This window comes from Moschus berezovskii, chromosome 24 (genome assembly GCF_049115385.1).
Source record: "Moschus berezovskii isolate FMDL1 chromosome 24, NW_MosBer_1.0, whole genome shotgun sequence".
NCBI classification, from domain to species: Eukaryota; Metazoa; Chordata; class Mammalia; order Artiodactyla; family Moschidae; genus Moschus; species Moschus berezovskii.
This window is the reverse complement of record NC_142483.1, coordinates 11,763,391-11,779,949: the sequence shown is the minus strand read 5'-3', so window position 1 is coordinate 11,779,949 and position 16,559 is coordinate 11,763,391. Positions and strand designations below refer to the sequence as shown.

Genomic DNA, 16,559 nt, shown 5'->3' with positions numbered 1-16,559 from the left:
TGTTTATGTTCATTTTCTCAGTCATGTCTGACTCTTTACGACCCCATGGAATGCAGCACGCCAGGCTTCCCTTTCCTTCACAGTCTCCTGGAATTTGCTCAAACTCATGTCCATTGGATGGCATCAGTGATGCCATACAACCATCTCATCTTCTGTCATCCCCTTCTCCTCCTGCCTTCAGTCTTTCCCAGCATCAGGGTCTTCCCCAGTGAATCAGCTCTTCATGTCAGGTCACCAAACTATTGGAGCTTCAGCTTCAGTATCCGTCCTTCCAATGTATATTCAGGGTTGATTTCCTTTAGGATTGACTGGTTTGATCTCCTTGCTGTCCAAGGGACTCTCAAGAGTTCTCCAGCAGCACAGTTCAAAAGCATCAATTCTTCAGTGCTCAGCCTTCTTTGTGGTCCAACTCTCACATCCATACATTACTGCTAGAAAAACCGTAGCTTTGACTATATGAAATGATGTCTCTGCTTTTTAATACACTGTCTAGGTTTGTCATTGCTTTTTTTCCAAGGAGCAGGTGTCTTTTAATTTCATGGGTGCAGTCACCATCTGCAGTGATTTTGGAGTCCAAGAAAATAAAGTCTGTCACTGTTTGCATTTTTTCCCCATCTATTTGCCATGAAGTGATGGGACCAGATGCCATGATCTTAGTTTTTTGAATGTTGAGTTTTAAGCCAGCTTTTTTGCTCTTCTGTTTCACCTTCTTTAAGAGGCTTTTTAGTTCCCCTTTGCTTTCTGCCATTAGGATGGTATCATCTGCATATCTGAGGTTATTGATAATTCTCCCTGCAATCTTGATTCCAGCTTGTGCTTCATCCAGCTCATCATTTTGCATGATGTACTCTGCATATAAATTAAATAAGCAGGGTGACAATATACAGCCTTGACATACTCCTTTCCCAATTTGGAACCAGTCTGTTGCAGGTAAGGTGGTCTGGTATTCCCATCTCTTGAAGAATTTTTCACAGTTTGTTGTGATCCACACGACAAAGGCTTTAGTGAAGTCAGTGAAGCAGCAGTTGACGTTTTTGTGGAATTCCCTGGCTCCTTCTATGATCCAGCGAATGTTGGCAATTTGATCTCTGATTTCTCTGCCTTTTCTAAATCCATCTTGTATATCTGGAAGTTCTTGGTTCACGTATTGTTGAAACCTAGCTTGAAGGATTTTGTGCATTACCTTCTAGCATGTGAAATGGGTACAATTGTGCGGCAGTTTGAACATTCTTTGGTATTACCCTTCTTTGGGATTGGAATGAAAACCGACCTTTTCCAGTCCTGTGGCCACTGCTGAGTTTTCCAAATTTGCTGGCATATTGAGTGCAACATTTTAACAGCATCATTTTTAAAGATTTGAAATAACTCAGCTGGAATTCCATCACCTCCACTAGCTTTGTTCATAGTGCTATGCTTCCTAAGGCCCACTTCACTTCACACTCCAGGATGTCTGGCTCCAGGTGAGTGATCACACCATCATGGTTATCTGGGTCATGAAGATCTTTTTTATGTAGTTCTTCTGTGTATTCTTGCCACCTCGTCTTAATCTCTTCTGCTTCTGTTAGGTCCATACCATTTCTGTCCTTTATTATGCCCATCTTTGCATGAAATGTTCCCTTGGTATCTCTAATTTTCTTGAAGAGGTCTCTAGTCTTTCCTAGTCTATTATTTTCCTTTATTTCTTTGCATTGTTCACATAAGGCTTTCTTATCTCTCCTTGCTATTCTTTGGAACTCTGCATTCAGATGGGTATATCTTTCCTTTTCTCCTTTGCCTTTAGCTTCTCTTCTTTTCTCAGCTGTTTTGCCTTTTTGCATTTCTTTTTCTTGCGGATGGTTTTGATCACCACCTCCGGTACAGTGTCACAAACCTCCGTCCAGAGTTCTTCAGGCACTCTATCAGATCTAAGCCCTTGAATCTATTTATCACTTCCACTGTATAATCATAAGGGATTTGACTTAGGTCATACCTGAATGACCTAGTGGTTTTCCCTGCTTTCTTCTATTTAAATCTGAATTTTGCAATATGGAGTTCATGATCTGAGTTACAGTCAGCTCCCGATCTTTTTTTTTTTTGCTGACTGTATAGAGCTTCTCCATCTTTGGGTGCAAAGAATATAGTCAATCTGATTTCAGTATTGACCATATGGTGTAGAGTCCTCTGTTGTGTCGTGGGAGGAGGGTGTTTGCTATGACCAGTATGTTCTCTTGACAAAACTCTGTTAACCTTTGCCCTGCTTCATTTTAAGTATCGACAATCCATACTTCACCAGAGAGGTGATGGAAGATTCACAAATCTTGAAAAATGTCCTGTCTCGATTCATGGGGTCGCGGAGAGTCGGACACGACTGAGCGACTGAACTGAACTGAACTGAGATCAGGCCCAGCTTGGGGTGGGGGCGGGGGCGCGCATCTAAGGACTGCAGAAAGTGAGCAAGGACGGCCTCTGGTGGACAGATCCCTGCATTGTTTCCTCTTTTAAACTGGTATTGGAATTTACATCGGGTACTCAGCGCTGAGGGTCCTGAGAGGACCAGGCTGCGAAACACCCTCTCATATCACAAACTGGGAAACTGAGGTCCACAGAGCAGGGTTACATTTTCCCCGAGGTCACACAGCGAATCAGGGCAAGAACTGAGACTATATCCCAGGCCTTTCGACTCCACGGATGTGATTCCGAGTGACTAGTGTTCTTTTAAACCGACACTTGTTTTAAGCGCGTTCGGAGGAGCGAACCACTTAAAGAATTCCTGAAGGGCCAATAATTGGCTCTGAATGGGGTACTGAGAGAAAAGCCGGCGTCGCGGGCGCTTTTAGAGAACACAAGCACATCGAGCCACACCCTCTACTTCCGGGATCCTTAAAGCGTTGGCTTCGGGTGGTTAATCCCGTCCCCACCCTCGTGGCATCTTGGGAAATGTAGTCCCTTTACCCTCCAGACACGAGGATGAGGACCGTCTTGGAACTGCAATCCCAGAAGGCTCTGTTCATGGTCTTTTTAGCCTGGCTACGGGTCGGTGGGGGAACCTCTCATTCCCGGACTTTTTAATTTCTCAGGGGGAATGTGTGATGGTGGACAGAGGCATTTGGAGGCGCCGTCCGTAGGTTTCTTGGCCAGGTGGCGCTAGACGCAGAGACCGTGGACCCGGCCCTACAGCTTTCCTTCGGGTCGACGGGCAAAAACCTGAGGCGCCGCGTCTCCTTTAACTGCGGTGGGCGGGGCGAGGTGAAGAGACCCGCGTTGCTATTGGCGGCGGCTGGGGGCGCGGAAACTGAACGCGCCGCAACGGCAGCCGCCGCTCCTTCACGCTCCTCAGGCGCCTTGGGCGCCCGTGGCCCCGCCATGACCGCGCCCTGCTCGGTAAGTGTCTGTCAGCGGCGGCCGCCCGAGCTTTAGTCTCTCCGTGGGGACAGTGGGCGCCTAGCCGGACGCCGGGTTCCGAGCCGGTCCTCTCTGGCCCCAAATTTCGGTCGGTGCAGGCGGTGCTGAGTTCGGGCACCTGGTAAACGCCTCTTGCGAGCCAGGCCCTGTTCGCGCTGCCGGGGCTAACAAACCAGTAGTGTCTGCCCTCGGGTTTTGCTTCCAGACACTAGTACGGCCTGACTGGAGGTGTGACCTGGGGTCAGTTCCTGGCCTCTCTAGTTTCAGTCTCCGTTTCCCGCGCAGCGGGTGGCTGAACGGGGGGCTTGTTGAGACTGTACCCTATTTCCTGTGTGGGAACAGCTAGGCCCCCGGGACGCCTGCGTCAGCGTGGCAGGCTGTCTTCTCTCGGCCCCAGGCCTTTCCAGAGGCCAGTGGGGAGCGCTCCAAAGCCCCTCTTTTTGAGAGGTTGTTTTGAAAACTCAACCTGCCTGGTACTCTCTGGCTGGGTTGTGAAAGTCAGTGACGCCGAGTGGTGGCTTGTTGGCTTTCTTAGGGGTCTGGGCACGTGAGCCGAGGGCCCAGACTGGGAAGCAGGCCTTTTGACCCGTAATAGTGTTCCCCATCTTTGGGGGAAATGAGGAACCCGTAATCCTGTGGTATTGGAAGAGAGGGTGCTGGGAGATTTCAGGGGTACGCTGGATCTGGGCAGATCTGACCGTGCCCTCGAGGGGTACTGTTTTACTCGAGTTCTGAGAAGCTCAGGTACAGCCGTTTCTGCTCTTCCCCGCCCTCCCCCAGCTGCCATTCCCTCTCTAGGTGAAAGGCAGGTGTGTTGGGGGTGGAGCGGGGCATGGGGAACGGGAACCTTTGTTCTGGTTACAACTCCTTGAAGTCTTTGCTCTGCACCAAGGACGGGTTTTCCCCAAGAGGAGGTTTTGCTGGGCTCCCTAGTCCCCCCAAAATTCTTCTTTGAGGTTACTGATATTTGGGGTAAGGAGAGATTTTTGCGTGGCTGGGGTATAATTCTCCAACATGAATTGCTGTTGGATGGAGAAGCCTCTGGAATATTATCTCCATGTTTTCCTAAGCTACAGCTTCTCCGTTGCTGGGTGGAGTGGAGGTGGTGGTAAAGCCTCAGGGTCTTGTTCAGGGTGGACCTTCGGTTTTACTCGTTAGTCCACAGTGGGATGGAGGTATGGGATCCGACTCCTGAGATGGTGGCTGCTGAAAGTCCCCATTCTCTCTCCTCGGTCTTTGAAAAAATAACTTTGATGAGGTGTTATTCACATACCATAAAATTCACCCTTCTGAAGTGTAAAATTCAGTGGTTTAGTACTCTCACAGTATTGTGTTAGCATTACTGTGTTTCCAAAACATTTTGATCACCCCAAAGAGAAACCTGTACCCATAAACAGTTGCTCCCCGTTTTCCCCCCTCCCCCGCCATCCCCTCCCTTCTCCCCCTTCAGTCCCTGTCAGCCACGAATCTATTTTCTGTCTTTATTCTGGATACTTCATGTAAATGGATTCAGACAAAATGTGGCCTTTGGTGTCTTTCACTTATAGCATAATGTTTTCAAAGCTGTTGTGTTTCCACTTCATGACTGAATAAATATCCTGTTGTATGGATGTACCACACGTCGCCTATCCATTTATCTGTTGATGAACAGTAAGGTTTTTCTACCTTGTGCTATTATGATTAATACTGATGTGAATGTTTTGGAACAAGCCTTAGTGTGAGAATGCTTTCAGTTCTTACGGGTATTTACTTACAGTTACTGGGTCATTTGATAATTCTGTGTTTAAGTTTTTAAAAGATGATTTGTTTATTTTTATCTTTGGCTGTGCTGGTTGTTCATGGCTTTAGTTGTGGTGAGCGAGAGCTGTTTTTTCGTTGTGCGGGCTTCTCAATTTGGTGGCTTCTCTCATGGCTTAGCTCAGGGTGGGCTTCACTAGTTGCAGCATGTGTGCTCAGTAGTTGGGGCTCAAGGGCTCTAGAGCACTGGCTCAGGGGTTGTGGCACACAGGCTTATTTGCTCTGTGGCATGTGGAATCTTACTGGATTAGGGGTCAAACCCATGTCCCCTGCATTTGTAGGCAGATTCTCAACCACTGGACCACCAGGGAAGTCTTATGTTTAACTTTTTTTTGAGAAACTACCAGATTATTTTTTATAGTGAGTTGTTTTTTCCTCCCTTTTTTTTTTTTTTAAAGATTTATTTATTTTTGTCTGTGCTGGATCTTCGTTGTTGCATGCAGGCTTTCTTTAGTTGCCGAGATCAGGGGCTACTCTTTTTTGCGGTGCTTGGGCTTCTCATTGTACTGGCTTCTCTTTGTTGCGGAGCACAGGCTCCAGGGCACGTGAGCTTCAGTAGTTGCAGCAAGTAGGCTCAGGAGTTATGGTTCCTGGGCTCTAGAGTACAGAATCAGTAGTTGTGGCGCATGGGCTTAGTTGCTTCTCCGCTTGTGGGATCTTCCTGGAGCATGGATCAAACCCGTGTTGCCTCCGTTGCAGGGTGGACTCTTAACCGCTGACCACCAGGGAAGCACCCCTCTTTTTTATGCATTATTTTTATTTTAAAAACTTTATTAATTTAACTGGTTAACGTATTTTGGGTTGTGCTGTGTCTTATTGCTGCACACGAGCTTTCTCTAGTTGCCGTGAACACGGGCTCCTCTCTAGTTGCTTTGCACAGGCTTCTCATGGCGGTGGCTTCTCCTGTTGCTCTAGGTGCGTGGGGTGCATCGGCTTTGTTGCCCTGCAGGATGTAGGATCTTACCAGACTAGGGGTTGAGCCTCAGTCCCTGCTTTGGTAGGCAGATTCTTCATTGGATCATGAGAGAAGTCCTTTTTTTTTTTTTTTTTTTTTAGTATTTTGTCTATTCTGGCTGTCTTATATTTTATATGCATTTTAGGATTAGCTTGTGAATTTCTTCAAAAAAAAAAAAAGGCACCTGAGATTTTTATGAGATTCTATTGACTCTCTTTAGATCAACTTGAGTATTGCATCTTAATATTAAGTTATCCAAACTATGGACATGGAATGTCTTTCCATTTATCTGGATCTTTTTTAAAAATTAATTTATTTTTAAATGAAACAAGGATGAATATTTTTAATGACGAAAGGTATGATCACAAACAAGATAGACATCATAAACCATTAGACACCTAATAACAAGAAGCAAACATAACGCAAAAATCAAAGAAATAAAGGGAAAATAAAATATATATAATCATTGTGAGATATATTAACATTTCTCTGAGACTATTTTATCAAGGACAGAAAAAATAGCATCTTGAATTATGTCATTAATAATTTAAATATAATAGATTTCTGTTTATATTAATCTTACGTCCTACACAAATATATTTAAAATTTTGTATCTCATACATAGGACATTTTTTAAAAAATGGCAAAAAGATAAACATTACTGAATTTCAAAAAATAGAATTCTTTTTTTTGTGATTCAGTTATACATATACACATACTATTTTTGAAATTGTTTTTATTGTTATTAGAAAATATTGATTATAATTCCCTGTAGAGTGTTATACAATAAACCTTTGTTGCTTGTTGCATATCTTTTAAAAAAATTAGATATATTGCGTTACATTTCATACTAAGTCAAACAAGTGGAATCAAAATGTCATAAATTTTTTAGTTAAGCAAAAATTCCTAAGTTTTCTAAAATATACATACATATTGTTTATTATATGTATACAAGAGCTTTTCTGTTATACCTGATAACTTGATAAAGGCTTGAGGAAAACATCAAAAAATGAAAGAGTTGGAAAACATGAACTAAATGACATGGGAGCACTGAATATGAAATAGAATAAGTGAAGCAAACTAGAAAAAATTCGTAAATTTTCTTCAATATATATATTATGCATTTGTATATATTTATATATGTGTATACAAAAGATTTTCTACTATATTTGATAAAGGTTTCAGAAAGAACATCAAAAAAAAAAAGAGATGGAGAAATTGGAGAACATAAACTGAATGAAATGGGAGCACTGAATATGAAATAGAAAAGTGAGACAAACTAGATGGAAATAATAGGTCATCATATAGTTCAGTTCAGTTGTGTCCGACTCTTTGCGACCCCACAGACTACAGCACACCAGGCCTCTCTGTCCATCACAACTCCCGGAGCTTGCTCAAACTAATGTCCATCTAGTTGGTGATGCCATCCAACCACCTCATCCTGTGTCACCCACTTCTCCTTCTGCCCTCAATCTTTCCCGTCATCAGGGTCTTTTCCAAAGAGTCAGTTCTTCGCATCAGGTGACCAAAGTATTGAAGTTTCAGCCTCAGCATCAGTCCTTCCAATGAATATTCAGGACTGATTTCCTTTAGGATTGACTGGTTGGATCTCCTTGCAGTCCAAGGGACTCTCAAGAGTCTTCTCCAACACCACAGTTCAAAAGCATCGATTCTTTGGTGCTCAGCTTTCTTTATAGCCAAGCTCTCACATCCATACATGACCACTGGAAAAACCATAGCTTTGACTGGACGGACTTTTGTCAACAATGTCTCCGCTTTTTAAAATGCTGTCTAGGTTGGTCATAGGTTTTCTTCAAAGGAGCAAGCATCTTTTAATTTCATGGCTGCAGTCACCATCTGCAGTGATTTTGGAGCCCAAGAAAATAAAGTCTGTCACTGTTTCCATTGTTTTCCCACCTGTTTGCCGTGAAGTGGAAGTAGATGCCATGATCTTCGTTTTTTTGAATGTTGAGCTTTAAGCCAAATTTTTTACTCTCCTCTTTCATCAAGAGGCTCTTTAGTTCTTCTTCACTTTCTGCCATAAGGGTGGTGTCATCTATGTATCTGAGGTTATTGATATTTCTCCCTGCAATCTTGATTCCAGCTTGTGCTTCATTGAGCTTGACATGTCATATGGTGTACTCTCTGTATCAGTTGAATCAGCAGGGTGACAGTATACAGCCTTGACGTACTCGTTTCCCAGTTTGGAACCAGTCTGTTGTTCTATGTCCGGTTCTAACTGTTCCTTCTTGACTTGCATACAGATTTCCTAGGAGGTAGGTAAGGTTGTCTGGTATTCCCATCTCTTGAAACTCAGTTTGCTGTGATCTACACAGTCAAAGGCTTTCACGTAATCAATAAAGCAGAAGTAGATGTTTTTCTGGAATTCTCTTGCTTTTTCTATGATCCAGTGGATGTTGGCAATTTGATCTCTGGTTCAAATCTTTTCTAAATCCGTCTTGAATTTGATCAAATCTTTTCTAAATCCAGCTTGAACATCTGGAAATTCACGGTTCATGCACTGTTGAAGCCTGACTTGGAGAATTTTGAGCATTACTTTGCTAGCGTGTGAGATGAGTGCAATTGTGCAGTAGTTTGAATATTTTTTGGCATTGCCTGTCACTGGGATTGGAATGAAAACTGACAAAACAAGGTCATATAGTCCAGTTATTTTTAAACATGACTGCTCATTAGAAACATCTGGAGCTCTGGAGAAAAAAAGTAGTACCTGAGCATTTGTGTTTTTCAAAAAATTTCAGAGTAATTCTGATATGCATCTGGATTTTAAAAAGTGGATTTTACAGGTTTTTCTATTAAATCCTAATTTGGTGGTAGAGTTCTATTATTTTTCTGTTGACCAGTCATGATATTACAAGTATACATAATACAAGTATACATACTACATAATCTCATTAGTAAAAGATGTTTATGGGTTTTCACCATCAATAGCCAGACAAAAACAAATGATAATTACATTTGCAAACCATATAGGAACATGATTAGCTTAACAATATAAAATAATTACATACAGTTTGTGGGGGGTTCGTCAAGCAGAGTTTGTGGTAAATGGAAGTGCATACATGCCCTTGTTTTCATCCACTCAGCCAGTCTGTGTCTTTTGGTTGGTGCATTTTATTTTGGGTTTACTTTTTGTAGATATTTTCCTTTTCTTGTGTTCCCTGCCTAGAGAAGTTCCTTAGCATTTGTTGTAAAGGTGGTTTAATGGTACTGAATTCTCTTAACTTTTGCTTGTTGGGAAAGCTTTTGATTTCTCCATCAAATCTGAAGGAGAGTCTTGCTGGGTAGAGTATTCTTGGTTGTAGGTTCTTCCCTTTCATCACTTTAAATAATATATTATGCCATTCTGGCTTGTAGAGTTTTTGTTGAGAAATCAGCTGATAGCCTGATGAGAGTTCCCTTGTATGTTATTTGTCATTTTTCCCTTGTTGTTTTTAGTATTTTATCTGTCTTTAATTTTTGTCAATTTGATTACTATGTGTCTTGGTGTGTTCCTCCTTGGGTTTCTCCTGGCTGGGACTCTGTGCTTCCTAGACTTGGTTGACTATTTTCTTTCCCATGTTAGGAAAGTCTTCAGATATTCTCTCTTCAAATAATTTCTCAGGTCCTTTCTCTCTTCTTCTGGGATTCCTATAATGCAAGAGTTGATGCGTTTAATTTTGTCCCAGAGGTCTCATAGGTTGCCTCTCTTTTCATTCTTGTTTCTGTATTCTGTTCTGTGGCAGTGATTTCCACCATTCTGTCCTCAGATCATCTATCGGTTCTTCTGCCTCATTTATTCTGCAGTTGATTCCTTCCAGTGTATTATGCATCTGTCTGTTTGTCTTTAGTTCTTCTAGGTTTTTGGTAAACATTTCTTGGATTGTCTTAATCTTTGCCTCCATTCTTTCCTCGAGATTCTGAATCATTTTTACTGTTATTATTCTAATTTCTTTTTCTGTAAGGTTGCCTATCTCCACTGCATTTAGTTATTTTTCTGGGGTTTTGTCTTGTCCCTTCACCTGGGACATAACCTGTCTGCTTTTTCATCGTGATTAACTTTCTGTAATGTGGGTTTTGTTTTAGTTACTGTGGTACTGTGCTTCTTCTTGCTTCTGTCTGCCCTTTAATGGTGGAGGCTAAGAGGCTTGTGTAAGCTTCCTGATGGGAGGGACTGGTGATGGGAAAAACTGGGTCTTGCTCTGGTGGGCAGGACCTTGCTCAGTAAAGCTTTGTAATCCTATTATCTGCTGATGGGTGGGGTTGTGCTCCTTCCCTGTTAGTTGTTTGGCCTGAGGGGATCCAGCCCTGGGGTCTATAATCAAGTTAATGGCGACCTCCAAGAGGCTTCACCCCAAGGGGAACCTTCCAGGACTGCTGCTTCTAATGCTCCAGTCCCTGTGGTGTGCTCCTCCTGAGGCCCTCCAACACTAGCAGGTAGTTTTGGTTTGGTCTCCTGTGGGGTCGTTGCTCCTTTTCTCTGAGTCTTGGTTTTATTTTGTTTTGTTTGTGACCTGAAAGACTGGAGTCTCTGTTTGCCCCAGTCCTGTGTGAGTCTTATAGTCAAATCCCACTGGCCTTCAAGGTCAGATTCCTTGGGGATTCCCAGTCCCTTTGTGGGATCCTCAGGTGGGAAGCCTGATGTGGGGTTCAGAACCTTCACAACAGTGGGAAAACTTCTTTGGTATTACTGTTCTCCAGTTTGTGTGTCACCCACCCAAAGAGTATGGGATTTGATTTTATCTTGTTTGTGCCCCTCCTACTGTCTCGCCTTGGCTTCTTTGTCTCTGAATGTGGGATATCTTTTCTGGTAGGTTACAGCATCCTCCCATCAATGATTGTTCAACAGCTAGTTGTGATTTTGGTGTTCCTGCAGGAGGAGATGAGCACACATACTTTTACTCTGTCTTGAACTGGACGCTCTTATCTAGGTCTCCTACTTTTTTCAGTGATTTTTTTTTTTTAGTTCTCACTGTTTTTTACATCTTTTGTTAAGTTATTCTTAAGTTTTTTCTTTATGTACCATAAGTGGAATTGTTTTCATACTTTCATTTTTCACAGTGTTCATTGTTGATGTACTTGATTTTTGTCTAGTTTGTATCCTGTAACCTTGCTGAACTTGTTTATTATAATAGTTTTTTAGTGATTCCTTAGAATTTTCCTATATAAAGGATCATACCTTGAGCATTTTTAAACCCTCCTGGTTATTCTAGGAAGTGTCCTGGACCTAGGGAAGCCCCTTCCTCATTCAGGCTTCACACATTTGACCCTGGCTCTCCCTCAGGAGGACCCCTCGCTGGAGAGGCATTTTAAGGGCCATCGAGATGCAGTCACCTCTGTGGACTTCAGTCTCAACACAAAGCAGCTGGGTAAGAGGAGTCATCTTGGACTGAGAAGGTTGAGTTTCTGCCTGGGAGGTGTGGCATGGGGGGAGCAGGGCACAATGAGAACTCAGGTGCTTTCTCTAGACCTACAGCCTGCTTCAGCCAGCCAGCGCTCTGGGCACTAGGCTTTATGAGTTCCATTCTGCACGTGGAGTGTGAGGCTCAGAAAGGTTGGGGACCGTGCTAAGATCATACAGCCTTTGAGAGTAGGACCTAGTTCTGGGCTCTTCCCTCCATACCCCGTCTACCTTTGAGGTCTGGCCTCAGAATGAGCCTGAATGGTGGCATTTCCTTGGGTCTTTACTGATTCTGCTGTCCACAGTGCCATGGACTCGCCTTATTGAAGATGCCCACCAGTGATAAGGCTGTGGAGCAGAGCCGGGTATGCCCTTCCCCCCACTGCCCTTATGCTACAGCTGAGTGCCCCCTTCTTGGCCACTTGAGGGTTCATACATGGCTGTCAAGCTGCAGCTTTCTTGTTTCTATGAATGAGCTTCTCCCTTCATTCCATTGTTAAGGTCCCCTCCCAGAGACTGCTGATTTCATGGTACACTGGAGGTTAAAAGGAAACCAAAGTCATTTGGGGTCTGTTTTGGGGCCCTTCTGATGGATCCTCTTAACGGTAATAAGTCCACTGGGTTGAGCTGGCTCCCCAGTTTTAGGAGGACTTGCTCTCTAGAGCCTCAGAGTGTGTCTCTGGGGAGACCTGGGACCTTTGCAGCCCAGGGGTGGCTTGTGATGGGCATCTCTTGGGCTGGTTCCTGTGTGGACCTGTTGCCTGAAGAGTCAACAGGCCATAGGCTCTCCAAACCCCTGCTCAGCAGTCACTGGAGGTGTGACTGTGAAGACAGGGAGGGTAGAGCTGGCTGAGAAGCTGAGTCTCCCTGCTGCCCACTCTGCCCCAGCTCCTGGTGGAGGCGCCAGCCTGCTCGAGCCGAGGGTCATGTGTCCGCTCTCTCCTCAGCCAGTGGCTCCATGGACTCGTGCCTTATGGTGTGGCACATGAAGCCCCAGTCCCGTGCCTACCGATTTGCCGGCCACAAGGACGCCGTAACCTGTGTGAATTTTTCCCCTTCGGGACACCTGCTTGCTTCTGGCTCCCGTGACAAGACTGTCCGCATATGGGTACCCAACGTGTGAGTTAAAGACATGAAGGGGCTTGTCTGAGTCTTGGCCCTGGTGCTGGACTGGTCACAGTAGGACGTCTGCCTCACTTCCGAGGGGGTGTCATTAGAAGCTGGGCTTCAGTCGGGGCCCTCCCCTCAGGGTCAGCAGGGAGATTCTGGGCTGACCTCAGCCATGCTGGGAGGATCCCACCTGATGCTGCTTGCACGTGGGTGAGGTGGGCGGGGGTTCTACTCCTGTGGGGGAGGCTCTTGCTTCCCTTTTTGGGAACTGGGGCACTCAGGCCTGGATTGATTTTGGGAGGGTCCTGAGGAGTGGGAAGAACTTCGATGTGCCCTTATGTTGCTGTTAAGGATTTATGGATTTCCTGACTCTGGTACCTATCCTTGCAGCAAAGGTGAGTCAACTGTGTTTCGTGCACATACGGCCACAGTGAGGAGCGTCCATTTCTGCAGTGATGGCCAGTCCTTTGTGACAGCCTCTGACGACAAGACAGTCAAGGTGTGGTCAACTCATCGCCAGAAATTCCTGTTCTCCCTGAGCCAGCATATCAACTGGGTCCGCTGTGCCAAGTGAGTATAGTCCTAGCTGAGATTGTTGAAGAGACCCCAGGGGTTGGGGGTACAGAAAAGATGCTTGAACAAGTTACTTAGCCACTCTTTACTTTTCCCGAGCCTCAGCTTCCTTATCTGTGAATAAGAACATTAATAGTTCTCACATTGTAAGCTGTCAAAGCTTCGCTTAGCTAATGCATGAGGGATGTTAGCCAGTTGCTGGCCACAGTTGACCCCTGACATCTGTGCTGACGCAGCCCAAAGTGGGTCATCAGGGACCTCTTATTAGCAATAGCAACAGCAACAAGATAACGTCATACCACCCCTAGACATTTTCTTCTGACTCCTCATGGCAGTCTTGCAAGTTGGTGGCATCGTTGCCATTTTGCAGATGAGGAACCTGAGGCTCAGAGCAATGCAGTATCTTGCCCTTCGACAGAGAGAGTAAGTGGTAGAACTGAGCTTAGAAGCTGGGTCCCTGGCACTGAGGCTTGCCTCCTTATCTCTTGGATGCTCTGCTCCTCGGAGGTGGGTTTTGCTCCAGAGCTGCCTGATGGGGGCCCAGGCTTCTGATGGGGTTGGTCGGAAGCGGGTTTTCCTTTTGGTACAGGGCCAGTGCTGTGGGAGTGGGGCCAGGTAATGAAAGTACTTTTCAAGGCCTAAAAGCTGCAGACACAGCTATGCCTACTTCTGGGTTATTCTATTTATTTCAACAGATCTCACGTGTCAAATCTGTGTGCTTCAGGGGAAGAGGTTGGGGTGTCTCGGGACACCGGGAAACCATGGGAGTCAGAGATTGGGGACTGTTGAGCTGTGCTGTTCTGGGGACCCCAAGAAGTTACTTGTCCTCTAGGGCGTTTGGTTCTCTGTCCTGAGAGGTCCCTGGCTGTTGTGAGAGGCCCTCACCATTGGGCTTCTGAGAGCAGGAGGAGCCCAGCCAGCAAATGAGTGTTGAACTCACACCAGGCCTTTGGTGGTAGGTCTACAGAACTGCCATCCTTTTTGGTTGGCATCTTGTTTTGCTCACCCATTCTCAGAGTCACATATGGACTCAGGGCATCTGGGGACAGGATAACGATGTCCATAGTGGGCTCTGGGCCACTTTGATGCCACAGCACCAGAGTCAGCATGCATGTTGCCTTGTGCAGTGTCGGGGACCTTGTGTGTGATCATACTTCTTACCGCTCACCGGAAAGTGGGCACCCTTCGGGTCCATCTTGCAGAGAGAAGAGCATTTGCCCAGGATCACTCAGGGTCAGAGCAGGGTGTGTGGCCCCAGTGCATTCCTGTGCTGGGCAGCTCAAGAAGAGTGACTGGAAGGCGATGTGTGACGCCTGTGATGTCTGTTGATTGGTGTTGTGACTCCTGTCCCCCCGGTTCAGGTTCTCCCCGGATGGGCGGCTCATCGTATCCGCCAGTGATGACAAAACTGTTAAACTGTGGGACAAGACCAGCCGGGAGTGTGTCTACTCGTACTGTGAGCATGGCAGGTAAGTTCCTAGATCCTCTCCCCCACCTGTAGGCCCTCGAGAACAGCACAGACTAGGGCATAAAAAAGGTCGTAGGGGCCTCCGGGGGTGGCATTTGGGGCCCTCAGCCATGTCTCTGCTGCTCCCTGGCTCTGCATCTTTGTGTGTGTGGGTGTCTGTGTGTATGTGTGTGTGAAAGGTTCTGCCTCATTCCCATCCCCATGAACAATAAGAGGCTTAACCTCAAGGCATGAAACTCTTGGGGCTCTCTTTTCCCTTCATTTTCTAGTTCTCAGAACTGTGACATGTCTGTCTGAAGAAGTTGAACCCAGACCCTCAAAAGGATGTTAGTATGTTCTCCTTGGTGACGACTTTATAAATGAAAGGCTGATCAGTTCTTGTAGCAGATGGTGGCTGTTCGTATTGAGTTGCATCATTGAGAGGGAGGAGCCTGTGTTTGAGCAGGAACTCATCTGATCTGGGTCCCTGAATGAACCCTAGCTTCTGCCCCCAGTAAGCTGAGACCCCTACGTAGGGCCCCTCCTGAGGCCACAGTACCATCCTGGGTGTCCCATATGAATCTGTCAAGGGCCCTTGGCTTGTCTTCTAGGAATAGGTGAGCAGAGGATCTGGAACCTGCTGGCCCCTCTTGTCTGGGCCTCAGTTGTCAGGGTCTGACCTGCCTCTGGCTCAGGCAGGGGCACCGGCTCTGGCTGAAAGCCTGCAAACAGGTGGCTGACCGTTGGTCTGAAGAGCAGTGTCTCTGCTCGCATTTAGAGGTTTGTGCTGGGACTTGCTTCTGGAAGTCCCGCCCAGGTCACTCCTAGCTCTTTCCTCACCCTCTCCTTGCCTTCCCTTGGCCGCCTGGTAAAGAAACAGGGCAGCAGGGAGGTGTTCTGCGCTGAGGGGAATAGCATGAGCAGATGTGCGGGCATGGGGAAGTGCTGGACATTTTTGGGTCTGTTCTGAGTCAGGTCAGGCCTCCTACAGCACTTGGTGGCCCCCTCTTTCCAGCTTTGTCACCTGCGTGGACTTTCACCCCAGTGGCACGTGCATCGCTGCCTCCGGCATGGACAACACAGTGAAGGTGTGGGACGTGCGGACTCACCGACTCTTACAGCACTATCAGCGTGAGTGTCCCCAAGGGGCTGGCGCGGGGCTGCGCTGCGCCAGCTGCCCAGCTCATGGCTGTGGGGCTTACCTGGGCTCAAGGACAGCCCTGGCTGGCTGTGGGGAGTCCTGGGTCTGTTGGGATCTCCAGGGGTGGGTCGTCTATGGCATGGCTGTCTGGAAACTTGGCTATGGGATGGAAGGGATTGCCGTGGCATCCACCAGCCCTCTGGTGGCCATCTGTGAAGTGGCAGAGCCTCACGCACACTGTGGGCCAAATCGGGGCTCTGGCCAGGGTGCCTCTCGAGGGGTACTTCTCAGGGACTGTACATGCCACTTGCCTCCCCCTGTAATGGATGCTGTGTGCTCTGGGGCCAAGCTGATAGCCCTGGAGGTGGTGAAGGGGACAGGTTTGTCAGAAGAGGTCCGTGTTCGTGGGACCTTGGCCACCTCTGATTCCATGGTGTCCTCCACAGATGTGGAGCCAGGAGCTGTTTGGAGGGTCCATTTGTTAGGGGCCAGGCTTGTAAGCACAGCCCTGGTGCTGTGTCTCCTTATTTAATTGTAGCCCTTGGAAGGCAGGGTGGTGGGCTGTCAATATGGGCTGGTGTCAGGCTCCAGGAGGGAGATGGGGGTAGGGTCAAACTTGGGTGAGCTCAAGATGAGATAGCTGAAGCTACTGGGGTATGGAACTGGCCTCTGGGCAGGTGTGACTGGGCAGAGCTGTGAGTCACCACAGTTGTGGGGATGTGGACCCAGGAAGGGAGCTGGTGAGGTGCCACAGGAG

General features: G+C 46.5%; 1 protein-coding gene across 6 annotated transcripts in view; it reads left to right on the top strand.

Moving 5' to 3' along the window:
- The window catches only part of POC1A (POC1 centriolar protein A), a 98,993-nt gene that overhangs the window by 20,999 nt on the left and 61,435 nt on the right, over positions 1-16,559 (top strand). Inside the window, exons 1-7 of one of the 6 annotated variants that reach the window (XM_055413959.2) lie at positions 3,308-3,360; positions 11,415-11,499; positions 11,837-11,896; positions 12,479-12,650; positions 13,032-13,211; positions 14,576-14,683; positions 15,677-15,792. In XM_055413959.2, the coding sequence (XP_055269934.1) occupies positions 12,490-12,650; positions 13,032-13,211; positions 14,576-14,683; positions 15,677-15,792 (565 nt within the window). In that variant the 5' untranslated portion in view covers positions 3,308-3,360; positions 11,415-11,499; positions 11,837-11,896; positions 12,479-12,489. Of the gene's footprint in view, positions 1-3,184; positions 3,361-11,343; positions 11,500-11,836; positions 11,897-12,478; positions 12,651-13,031; positions 13,212-14,575; positions 14,684-15,676; positions 15,793-16,559 lie in introns of those variants that run through there. The other 5 variants (XM_055413957.2, XM_088831944.1, XM_055413963.2 and 2 more) reach the window with 5 other exon arrangements.